This window comes from Grus americana, chromosome 10 (genome assembly GCF_028858705.1).
Source record: "Grus americana isolate bGruAme1 chromosome 10, bGruAme1.mat, whole genome shotgun sequence".
NCBI lineage: Eukaryota > Metazoa > Chordata > Aves > Gruiformes > Gruidae > Grus > Grus americana.
The window spans coordinates 13,994,441-14,007,400 of record NC_072861.1 but is presented as its reverse complement, the minus strand read 5'-3'; the positions used below and the strand labels follow the sequence as shown (position 1 = coordinate 14,007,400).

Below are 12,960 nucleotides of genomic sequence, written 5' to 3'. Positions count from 1 at the left end.
GAACAACTCCTCCTCCCCATGTTGAACTCATAAATTCTGGTTTTCCCAATTTGACCAGGCTGTATAGATTTAGTTAGCGTGTTCACCTCACGACAGTCTGGCCACATTATCAGCAAAAAATATCAGCAGGGCACTTTTCCTAGCACCAATAATTAAAATGCTTATTTCTGCCAAGACTGAAATAAGTCCTAGTAAATTCCAGCTTCTGGCATTTCTGAAAAAGGTTACCAGGGACTTTTAATTCTTTTAACAAAAATGTAAAACAATAACAGACCCAGACAAAATTCCAGTTACCTTTTGGCTTGTAACACGGTATTGGCACGATGCACTCTTCTTTTATGTGTAGTTTAAGTTGTGGATTACAGCCACCGACATGCTGCCCACGGTGGTCAATACACAGCACTACTCGGTAACGCAAGCCTCGGCCACAGGTCACTGTGCACTGCGGGAGACAATGCAACCATCTCACACTGCTTCTTTTTTATTATATTTACAAATACTGTTAAAAAGCAAGTTACAAGTACTGATGATGTGTTGACTAAAGTTTTTCCACAATCAATCAGGTATCAGAGACATATGAATTTGTCCCTGCATTGCTAGGTGAATAAAGAAAAGGTTGATGCTGGAAAAAATGTCTAAGTTTGGGGAATGCAAGTGATTTCTTGGGGTACCGTAAAGCTTATCTGATTGGCAACAGTCTGAAACAGAGGTGGCTATGTGCTGAGAGTATGCTCTCAGTGGTCATTTTCAGTTACAGCTGGGTCAGACGTGCTGCAAGAACAGTTTCTTCACTGTATGTCAGTGATGTCATTTGGATGAACTAAGAAATTATAGAAGTGTTGAGCTATCTGACTGTATCAGATAACTACAGCCAAGATAATTTGGCTTTATGTACTTGTTACTATAATGAAAGGTAAGAATGCTGGAAAATCACCCTTGCAGACATGTCAGCCCCTAGACAGACATGCCTTTAGCTATTATATGCAGTGAAATATTACATTTATCAAGAACTGAGAGACAAACGACCTGACTGCAAAGGGGCCTGACCTCTGGCTCTGATTTCTCCTCCGTGTAAAGCAGGAATTCAACAGGCATAAATAATTCTATATGCATTTTTCTCCACACAGACATGTTAACATTTTGATTATCAGGCCAAATTACTTAGCGCAAACTTCTCCTAGTATTACGAATTACACTTGCAGGGCTATCTTTTTTTAATAGCCCTGTGCTCACAAATACACGGTAACACAAGACTAGAGGCTTTCTTTAGAAAACAAGAATAAAGGTCAGAATTACTTTTCAACTTACTTGAGACCATTCCATAGCCACCCATTTAGGACAATCAAACAGGTTGCAGGTTTGAATGACTTTGGGCTTAGGGGCATACATGCATTTCCATTCTTCCACTTGCAGTATCTCTCCATGAATGGTCTCCTCTACACACACAAAACTTCTCCTCTGAATACCCCCTCCACAGGAAACTGAACATGCAGTCCAAGGGTTGTGTTCCCACCTGGAAAAAGAACTCACATGTATTAAAAATAAGGCTATGTTTTTATTCCACTAACCTCTATTAAAAGTGCAAAATACTGAATTCAACCTTAGTGTCATTAAAACCCACTGATAGTTTGGTTGCTGGATTCTTACAACACAGTGAATATAAATACACTGAATTACAGAGCCATCTTGCATTATTCCAGGCTTAAATTCATGTGCAAAATGAAAAGCAGAACTATAAATACATTTCCCAAAATAACTGAAAATCTTATTCTCATACATGAGTTAAAGACCCTGAATATACTGAGTTCGGTTACTGGAATTATTTTATTTACAAATAGCTTAAATCATCTAAATGGAATATTTTTCACAGTTAATGTACATGGTCAAATATGCTCTTCTTAACATTGTCAGAGATCAAGAAGCATACGTACTTGAGATTATATGAAGTCCAAAGACAAAGACAGATCTGTCTCTGCTGAGGGTGTTATTACCCACAGTTGCTCATCACTGCCCACATCATGCAGACTACCCTTAAAAAAATCTGTTCATGAAAGAATTTTTATGAGAATTCTAATACTTGCTATGGGTAAACCCAGCCATTTCATTTCAAACTGTCTTCATCCATAAGGACTGTGAACAAATTAAATTGTGACAGGTACCATTTGGCTGGTCACCGCTGCAGTTCTGCAAGAGTTTTCCACCCTCATTAAAATGCCGTTGAATGAGTTTGTATTCACACTTTCCAACTTGCTTCAAGCAAAAGGCAGCTGCTCATCCATTTCAGCTGCTTTGGCTAACCTAGCTGATTTATCCTGGAGCAGGGTGATGCACCCATTAAGGAAAACTACAGAGCTCTGTCAGCCAGCAGAGCTGTGGGGTAGTACCCTCCAACAGAGGGAAGATAAAAAACCTGCTTGGAGGCGATGTCTTCAAAATGGACATCTATCCATGATCTTGGACCCAACTGCAATAAAGATGGAAATTGCTGCACCATCTGAAGTGACAATTACTTGGAGGTTTTTAGGTTAAATGAAACTGTTTCATTTTTCTCTCGGTCTTAGCATGAATGTACACTTAAGCAATCACTTCTTAACAAAAACTAACTTCAATAATGTCCTGCCCCTGTCATGTTTAGAGATAACAAGCTTCTATCATAGCATTTCTCTGTAAGTTCCACTGACCCCCATGCAATTTTTCCTCACCTTTCACACCCTATCTCTTGTTTGCTGTTCACCATCCACCCAAATCAAAGCTAAGCCCTGGGAAATTATTTTCTGCAGCACATCTTATGGTTCATCAATGTCTTGTTAGTTTAAAACTTATTCCTGTTACAATTGCAGGGGCTCAAAGGATCATGAAAAAAATTATATCCATTATGAACAATGGACTCAGCAAATACTGCAATATCCCACCAAAATCAATTCATCAAGTGTAACTTAGCTATCATAAAGGAAGTCATAATCTCAGAGTAGATGAAGCAAAGGCCTATAAATCAAAGGTAAATTTAAGTAATTACTACCCATTTTCTATGATACAGCAGTTAAATCAAGGACACTTCCTATTTTAAGCAATTCATTAAACTGCCTACAAAAACATATTAATCATGCTTAAGCTCAACAGAAGAATAAGTATGTAACATACAGCAAGCCATGAAACATTAACCATAGAGTATATACTCAAAAGCATTCAGAATAAAACTGTGCCCAGATACTGATATCATATCACAAGTACAAAATACATTTGAAGAGCAACAGTTACCTTTTTTTTTTTTTTTTTACTTTCATGAACAGCCAATATTAACTCATTTTCTTTAAAAAAGTCAGGAACTAAAGAGCAATTAACTGTTCAATGAATTAGCAGCTCATGGATTTATACCTATAAGGCTCACTGTGCTATATGTAATACTAGCCTCACAAGTGTTTATAGCATAAAGTTTTATAGTTGTTTTTCTTTATCTCATCAGTTTCGAACACACTCCAGATCCCACACTCCCATAAGCATTTTCAAGATGGAGTGAGGTCCATGGCTACTGGGGAAAAGGGGGGTCTTGGGCAAGCAGTCAAGGAGATACTTTCCAGAACCCACAGCTGTCAAGGGATCCTCAACAGTCCAAGAAGTCTGAAATAAATGGAGGCATTCCAAAAGCTTTAAAAGAAAATTTTCATCCTGGGAAATTTTTCTATTTATTTCAAAAGAATTCTTCATCTGTAAAAATATTTCAGTGGGGCATTTACAACTCTAGCCACAGGAGAACTCTTTCAAGATCTTGCGGTGCACACCATGACTTTCCCACAACTTCCTTGTGTGAATGGGAAAGTAGTGGTAAACGCCACAGGACTGCAAAGCAGCCCTCCACATGGCCCTCGTGTTATGTAGGAGGTGTGATGTATGACTGCTGGTCAAGGTGAAGGAGTGTACAGCTTTGCTCACGCGTATCTACAGCACTTGGTTTTCTGTCTGCTTTGCAAGAACAGTCTCAGGTTAACATGTAAGAAACAGGTAAGAAAAGAAAAAGCCAAAAGAATGGGTGACGAAGCCCCAGCAGAGCTGGTGCAGACTAATGCATTGCGGTTACTCGACAGGCAACAGCACAGAGAAAACGCAGCCTGCTACACTGAAGGAAGACTTGCATCCACGCTGGACCAGATGCACCTCACGATGCAGGTATGCAAACTGGCTGTTTCACCTGCTCTCTTCTTCCAGAAATTCCAGCAAGAAAAGGTGCTTTTACACCTCCGTTGTGTTTCTTTATGCACCCTCCCAGTGAAACAGCCGATATCCTCTCTCCTTCCTGCTGGCACCAACTCTGAGCCCTGCTTGGCTGTCTGCTATCTTACAGTTCTTAGTCCTGAGCATCACCCAGGAAGACCATGATACCTTCTGACAGGACACACTGAGGTGTTGAAATGAGGTGGGCCTCTGCCTGTAGCTCTCAGTGTTTGAAATAAGAAAACCTCCCCACAGCTTTATCGCAGACAATCTATCTCGCCACAGTGTCATGCAAACGTGCTGAGCACAGTAAAGAACAGAAAGGGGGATTAAATTTCTCTCCCAACTGGTCTCCAAGCCCTGAGCAGTTCAGAAGACGAAATACTCATGTAAATAAATTGTGCTGAGTTCCAGAGGAGATCTGAAGTACAAAGGAATTGGCAGCAGAAATGGAAGGAGAGACACACAGAATATAATTATGGAACTTTACGGGATAAAGCTGTAGAGGAAAAAATCTCTATGTATGAAAGCCAAAGTACATCACAGGACAGCAGATCCACAACAAGCGTAATTGCTACAGAAATAAACTATGACATTTATATCAGCTGTAATCAGTAGCTCCACTGAGCCGTGCAAGTCTATGATTTCATTCTTATTACTTCATATCTTTACTTCTTAAGAAAAATACACATTATTCATTTCATGACATAATAAAGCAGAGGTTCAACTCAGATAAATATGCATCTAACTCCATCAACTATAATTCTTCACATTAACTGTAAATCTGGCTCAATGCTTTTTAGTCCTAACATCCTTTACAAAACATCTAAACCTTCCAGAGAAGTTTTACATTCTTGTGATTGATTCAGGTAAAACAAAACAAAACAAAAAAGTAAAAAAAAAAAGTGCTCTGATGACTTCATTTTAGGCAATAGATATTCAGACAACTCAGTATCTTTAAAGTGACATGTCAGCCTGGATGTCAATAAATAGAATGTAGCTCTAAAGAAGAGCAGAAGAATGAGACCTCTCGAGGGAAAAAGAATTTCTAGAGTCCTGTAACACAGGAAGACATGCTCTATAAAAGAATATATTCATTGCATATATCTTTGCAATAAAAACCTTTCAAGATGAGAATTCATTCATGCATTTTAAAGGATGCTCTTCTTGGCACTACAGCAAGAGAAGACTTAGGGGGACAACTCTTTATTCTAAAGTCTTCCACACTGATGTTTTCAAGAACAGCATATTAACCCCTTACTGTTAAGCCAATCATCCAGCGCACACTGAAATAAATCACAAGCTTCAACAACGTGTACAGGATTGTTATAAACTTGCTCTCCCGGACAGCAAAAAAATCAGATGTTCCATAATCTTAGTACTCAAATAGTATATTTCCAGTGAAAATTGTGCTAATGCTGACGCATATGCTATCCTGATTATACATACCGAGGAAGTGGCTGGAAGTGATCATAGGGCATGATTTCTTTAAATCCATCACTGTCAACAAAATAAATATTGCATCATTATTTCTCATACCCGAGACTGTACATCAAGTACACACTTTTACATGTTCATGCTTCAAGTAAGCAATTCCCAACGTGAAATGAGGGAATCTTACATTCATTACACATTACCCTTGTGGCAAACAATGACTTGTATAATCTTACATCTTCTGCTGGGATAGAGATCTATTCACCATACAGTTTCCCCACTTCATACCATCAAAAAAAAAATATTAAACGAGCAAGTCTTTGGCAGAGGAATTTATTATCAGTGATCCTTTAGGTTTGTGCTACATTATTAACAAGAAAATAGTTACATACTTAATCTGTAACAAAGACCACTGAGGAACATGGGTAGCAGCGAAATAAATGCATAACAGGATTAATCCTACGTAGGTCCTGAATGGTGCTTAGGACCCTTCTAGAGCTATTTATTTGAACTGCACAGCATAGAAAATGCACAAAGCCTTACTTCCAACAGTAAGAAACATGGTATTCTATCATGTAGGACTTCCCTTTTTCTGTCTGTATAAGCTAAATTTGCAAAGAAAAAGCTAATTACGCTCGCTCTTTCCCTAGTTTTCCCATTCCAGCTTTGCAATATTTGGCACCCATTGCCATTAAGCATTACTGAAGTCTTACCACTCCATATAGTGATCAACTCTCCAGGAAAAAACTTGAAAGTCTACACATCTATAACTGTTAGAGGTCACTATCAACGATTATGTTCAACAGGAATGAAAGGAAATGGACAGTTTAGCTATAGGAAATGAAATCCATTGAGAGTGTTTCCTTTTCTTCTTGCATATAACTCTAGCTCGGCCAGCTGGCATATTAATGTGAGGTTCTGGGACTTGATACTGTGATGTTATTTTAAGATTCTTTAGCACAGCCAGGAAACCTCACCAGACAATCCAAAAGTTAGTTTGAAATACTGTAGTGCAATTCAATACAATTTATGTATACTATAGCCTTCATAATTTGGCAATAATATTCTGTGGTATTTGTACCACAAGTATATTTACTTTGAATGATTTTTTTTTTTAAATTCTTAATGTAAAAAACCAAACAAACCCCCCAAACATTAATAACTGCACAGTACAAATGAAGAAGGAAACTTTTATGGTAGGCAGATGAATAGACCAAGTTAAACCAAGTGCAAAACTTGTACGCTGACTGAGAACTGGAGCTACTGTCTGTCTAATGAGAAATCCTGAATGGCAGCATCAACAAATCCAAAAGCAGGCAAACAATCTGTCCTCCTCACACAATCCCTGTACTAGTGCTGTGCCACTCAGCAAAAAACATGACGCAGAATTAGCCCTTGCACAGACTAATTGGTATTTACAACATCTCCATATAAAGCAAAGTCTCATACTCTACACACTGAAGAAGTGCCACTGATCTATTGGCAGTGGTGCCAGCCATCAGCCTCTAACATGTGCAATAATCAACCAAGATTAAGTAGCCCTAAAGATGAAAAGAACTGAAATTAAGTAAATACAACTGTTTATTCCTCAGTAACTATACCACACACTTGAATTTATTTGTCATACAAACCTAGAAGGACAGGGATCCATGTTGCATTCTTTTAGCTTGGGCTTTGGTTTCTTATTTTCTGGATAGTAATGACAATAGTGGTCAGGAACAACACGCTTCAGACGAATATCCACGCATTCAGCTGAATTAAGCTGATAACCTAATGCAGAAGCAAAATTAAATTTTGGCAATGGAGATAAATTTAAGCAGCTTTATTTGCCTTCCCCTGCCAAATAATGCACTGTCCATGGAATTGAATTCCTGTGTTACTCTCCTTTGGTTTACTTTTAAACAGGGAAACACTGCACAGGAACATGCAGAATCAGATCTTCATTTAAGGCAATTCAGCATAACAATTATGTTAACCTATCTTAACACTAGATGAGTCTCTGGCACATTATTCTAATAATATTCAAAGAGTAAAAGCAGGAACACATGTACTCAAGCAGCTTACCTGGTTCTACAACACATTCCACAATTTACAACTGCCCTCCCTCAAGGAGGAGTAACCAGGTATGTTAGCTATACTACATAGTCACGCATGCTAAAAAAACCCAATAAAATACTTAAAACAGAAAGTCAGAGGAATTGAAGATGAGATCCAAAAACATTGTGAAGTTAAACTATAGAAACCCGAGAAACAGTTTCAAGAACATTCCTAGTTGAAGAGCCAACAAAAGAAAATTTGAAGTAACTACTTGGAGAAAAAAAAAAAGAAAAAAGAAATGAGACTGGTTACAAGAAGAGATCTGAGTTTTATAAACCACTAGGTTTCTTTTTTGGCTAAGAAAAAAAGACTCATTCAAAAGAGCTGACTTGGACTTAAACTGAGGAGAGGAGAAGGATGTTCTGGTATGTGCAAAGAAAAAAAGTTTGAAACCACAAGAATTAAAATCCAAATAGAGTCAATAAACTAACAGTACAAGTCCCAGTGTCTACTGCAAATGCTAAGTATCATATACGAATGGCTTCACTTGTGTGTCTCTTGGCTGATTCAAAGTGTCATCATGCATGAGAGTGATACCCATAAAGAAGAACTAAGCAGTTCCAGTGCTCAAAGCACGTATGTTCCAGTTGTAAGTACTGAAAGGACCCAGAAGATATGCCACTTGCAAACAAGATAAACACAGTTTTGAAACATTCTAGCTCATGCCAGCTTGACCGTGCTTTCTGAGATACCCATCACGCTCCTCCTTCCCACACATCAAAAGATTACAGAATTAAATGTAGAAGCAGCATCCAAATGAGGAATGGTGGTTCACTGCTTCCAAGTCTCTGTTGTGAGGAACTTTTTCTTTTACTGTCAGTAAAAGGCACCAAACAGACAATCTGGATACTAAATCCACTTTAAGATAAGAAGTTAAAATCAGGCAGCTGCAGTACAACCTCCCTGCATGCCTTGGTAATATGTCATTCTTAACGCTCCTACTTCATGAGTAAGCAGTAGGTTAGGTTCTGTGCTTCTTCAGCTACTGGCCTCTCTCAGGACTGCCATCAAGAGTGTCAAGCTCTGTTGATAAGGGTACCAGTTTCATATTATAGACATGCAGCTACAAAGTAGGGCATTGAAAACACTGGCTAGTTTCAAAAAGGTTGACTTGTACCTATAGTTTTCAAACCATAACACCAGTCTGAATAAGGCTGAATTTGAGCAAATAACTTTGAAGGTAAATGTGTTCCTTGAGTTATCCAGTGTTCACATGCAATCCTCTAAAATAACTGCGATGCTTTACACTTCCCTTGTCAGATAGGTTAGGGAAAAGTTCATAAACACAGTGCAGTGGAATCATCAGAGGATACGTATTGCCACTCACAGTTCCAGTAAGAATCACAGTTCATGAGGTCAAGTATCTTGTAAGATACAGTAGTTTCCTGTGGGATTGCATATTATACCCATATATTGTCTGCATTTCAGATTAAAGTGAGGTGCAAGTGCCAAAATGAATGGTCCATCACAAGATCCTCAGACTCTGCTTGTATTTTAAACATCTTTAACTCTTTGTACTCATGTCCCAAGTAACTATTTAAACCATATTTGTACTCTGCAAGAAAATCACTCCAGTACCACTAGGATCCCTGTCTCTTTTTTAGGTGACCTGGGTAATGCTGGCTGAACTGAAACAGCCACCTGAAACGTCAAACACTCCTCCCACCATGAGGCCACGATTTTTGCAGACCAGACGGGACAAGCAGTGCTGAGCTGTACTTCGTCTAACCATCATATAAGCTGTAGCGTTTAAACCAGGAGCAGACCCTACGGCACGCTACCTGCTGCTCTAACTACCATCAGGACTAAGTGCCTAGGATCGGACAGCCATAGGTATTGATAGCAGCTGTTCCTTAAATTCCATTTACTTATTCTGCTTTCATTTAACTAATTTCTAAACTCAGTGTGCCGAAACTCTCCCTCTTGTCTACTACTGTGGCCAGAAATACCTTCCTTCATCTCTCGATTATCCGTATTTTAAAATCTCATCGTATTTGTTTATTTTACAAAAATATCCTTTATGAATTGTTATTTTCCACTTTGAATGTCATAGCTTTATTTCTTTATCAAAATTCTTACTCAAATTATCATTCCTTATGAAAAAAATGATTTCTGGTAATACAATATATTAAAAAAAAAATCTATGCTCATACTAACTTAACCAACTTACCTGCTACTCTGTTACTTATTTTTCTGAAGAACCACCAGTGTGCAAAGAAACATAAACATTTAATAAAAATGCAGAATGAAGGTTGTAAATCAGCCACTTTTAATCTTTGGCTGTAAACACTCCTGAAGAATTGCCATTACTTACCTCCTCCACATGTCACTGTGCAGGGGAAGAAGTCTGTTTGTCTCCATTGATGACTGATGGGTTGATAGAAAAAGAACTGAACCACACTCTCTTTTGATCCAGAGTACCTGGTCTGAAGAAATTTCCATTACAACACGTGTATACTGCAGTCCACTGTTCATGTCATTTCAAAACATAATTGATATATAATAGCAGTGCAGAGAGTAATACGACAACAAGCACAAAACCTCTAAAAAGTCTAGAGTAGCAATTAAATTTAAGGTTCCAATACTCAAACGCTTGTATGTTTCTTTGTTTTTCAAATTATTCAAGGTACTAATGTGACCATTTGATTATCTATCATTGATTGGCAAAGTTCTAACTGTATTCTTCTGCCTTATTTCTTTGTTAGCAAAATTTTTAAAATTTGCTGGAGAGGGAAGTCTATAATTGATCTAAGCACACTGGCTCACGTTCAGGCGAGACTAACTGCACATGTGGTATGCAAAATAAAAACTGCTGAAAGTCTACTTCTACAACATGACAGATAAAGCCAAGTGGTGTGACAATATTGAAACATCCGTCATTTCCAATGGAAAAGTCTATGATTATCTTTGGCTTCAAATATTGTTATGTTTCTACACATAAATATCTGCATGTATGATGTAAGCCATTGGTATGTGGTCTGGGTAGAAGAGAAACTCAAAAGGATTAGAAATGGTCAGTAGCTGGATTAGCAATATCTAAGGGAGATTCTAGGGCGCTGCTAGAAGCAATGCTCAGATTCAGTAGGTGGCAGTCTTCAATTGGATTAACACCAAGCCACTGCACAGCACCACGTTGTTATTCTTTTGGTAATATTCAAAACTAATTCCTGGCTATTTTTATCATTAAAGATCCTGTGGTACTTTTTACCACTGCAAAGACATTAGCCTTGTAATGTTTTAATTTGTTTGGATATACTTGGTATAAATTACCTCTGGACTTCAATTAGAATTCCTTATTTGCTGGCTAAAAGATTTTGTTGTATTGCTACAACATGACTGACAGCCACCTACTCTGTTGCACGTACTTGCAATATCTTGGTAGATTTGTACATAGGCACATCCCACCTTGATAATGAAATCTGCTCCAAGAGGTCCCTGAATCTTTATGACTTCCCTGTCTGTACTCTTCTGAAATTCAACAGTTGTATTTTCTATGACAAATGTCCCAGGACCATTGAAACTGTGCTCTCCCTTGTCTCCTTGTAGTGTCTTTGACTCTATAACTAGAGAAGAAACATGCAATTAGTAAAATTAAACAGGATATTTTTTCTTTTCAAGGAAGTCAGAAAGTAATGTTTACAACTTTGCCTTGCAAGTAACAGTAGTATATGTACATTAAAAAACCACACAGAATATCTGTGAGAATATTAGCTGCTTCAGATTATAGGCTGATACATAATTGCATGACATGTCAGCACAGGAATATCTGCCTGAACACACTATCCTCTCATACCAGAAGCACTTCTGGGACAGTTTTTCCTACACCAAGTGCTCTATACAGTTATAAAGCAATAGATTTTGCAGGACAAGCTGAAAGAAACTCACAAAACAGGTAGAACACACAGAAAAATAACGCATACTTCCACGCAACTCAAAAGCCTAGCAATTTTAGCAGTCAGTCTCCAGAGAAGCCTGAATCATGTCAACCTCACCAAACACTCACCTCAATACCTGTATCACTCTACCCATTCCAGAGGTCATTAACTCAGCTTTTAATATTTCCCACATGAGCAAAAAGCAAGGCCAGGATCTGCGTAGCTACAGCACTGCCTGAGGGATGTCCCTTTCTCAGAACAGGTGGTGATGAAAACCCTTTTTGAGCTGTTCTGCCTGCCTTGGAAACCGATTAAACTAACAGCCCACAACCTCCAAAAGACAGCTGAAGCATTTTAGGATTAGGTCACTTCCAGCAAACTGACTGAACTGTAAGTGGACAAAGGTAAAGGAAGATATTCATGCTGAAGGTGGAATTTTGGACTCCACATAACACAGCGTATGTGCACAGCAAGAGGCATGACTTGGTCTGGTTACAATCTATCAGGGCACTGCGTGAGAAAAGCATGAATCCCAGATAAGCTCAAGGCTAGCTAAAAGGAACCTTTTGACGAGCTATAAATAACCTCTTTCTCCAACTACCTTGCCTTTTTTGGTACTTTAAACAATTACCTAATTCAGGTAAGCATCTGTTTTTACCTGCACTGAAAACATACTCTGAATGCTGCGGTCCATCATTATTGTTTTCTTCCTTAAGATCCTTTAAAACACAAATGCATTCTGGAGCATCCCCAGAGAGTGAAGCAATTCTACAAGAAATTAACTTCCTTGAAAAGGTACCAACACTATCCCAAGTTTCTAAGCATTAGGTTCCACTATGGTCATAGGGATAACAAAGATCACATACATGGCTGGAAGGAAGTTTAAGAAAAGATATGTTTCTAGGAAATTACTTTATGTTGATCATAGTGTAGGAATCTAGTGATGGATCAAATGTACTTTGTCAAGAGAAAAAATAAATCTGGGAGTATCAAAAGTGCCCCACTGTCCAATGCATTTCCATTAGAAACACATAGTTATAAACAAATCAAAGAAAAAAAACAACAAGTATTTAGATGATTACTATGTGTTTTTGTTTGTCGCTTTTATGGAAGTTTTCTTTCCTGATCACATTACAGAATAACCTTTTAAATATCTGGAACTCAGCATTCTTGGATTAAACTTCTGCAAGCCTTGACCCCAAACTTACACTGCCTAACAGTAAGTATTAATGCATGGTGCCTGTTATTCTGTCATTTTGTTGAATACAAGTCAGATCAGCAAATCTCAAGTACTCCAACTCCACACAAAGTCAGTAGGATCCTCAGGAGTACAGGACTCCTTTGA

The 12,960-nt window shown here is 38.2% G+C and overlaps 1 protein-coding gene across 7 annotated transcripts in view; it reads right to left on the bottom strand.

The window, feature by feature from the left end:
* The window catches only part of ADAMTSL3 (ADAMTS like 3), a 186,649-nt gene that overhangs the window by 52,032 nt on the left and 121,657 nt on the right, over positions 1-12,960 (bottom strand). For all 7 annotated transcript variants that reach the window (XR_008578650.1, XM_054837231.1, XM_054837228.1 and 4 more), the window contains exons 9-14: positions 11,146-11,303; positions 10,055-10,166; positions 7,275-7,413; positions 5,659-5,709; positions 1,309-1,513; positions 295-442 (exon numbers count right to left, since the gene is read on the bottom strand). Coding sequence is in view for 6 of the 7 variants with exons in the window: in XM_054837231.1 (XP_054693206.1) it covers positions 295-442; positions 1,309-1,513; positions 5,659-5,709; positions 7,275-7,413; positions 10,055-10,166; positions 11,146-11,303 (813 nt within the window). In the remaining variant the exon portion in view is untranslated. The remainder of the gene's footprint in view (positions 1-294; positions 443-1,308; positions 1,514-5,658; positions 5,710-7,274; positions 7,414-10,054; positions 10,167-11,145; positions 11,304-12,960) is intronic.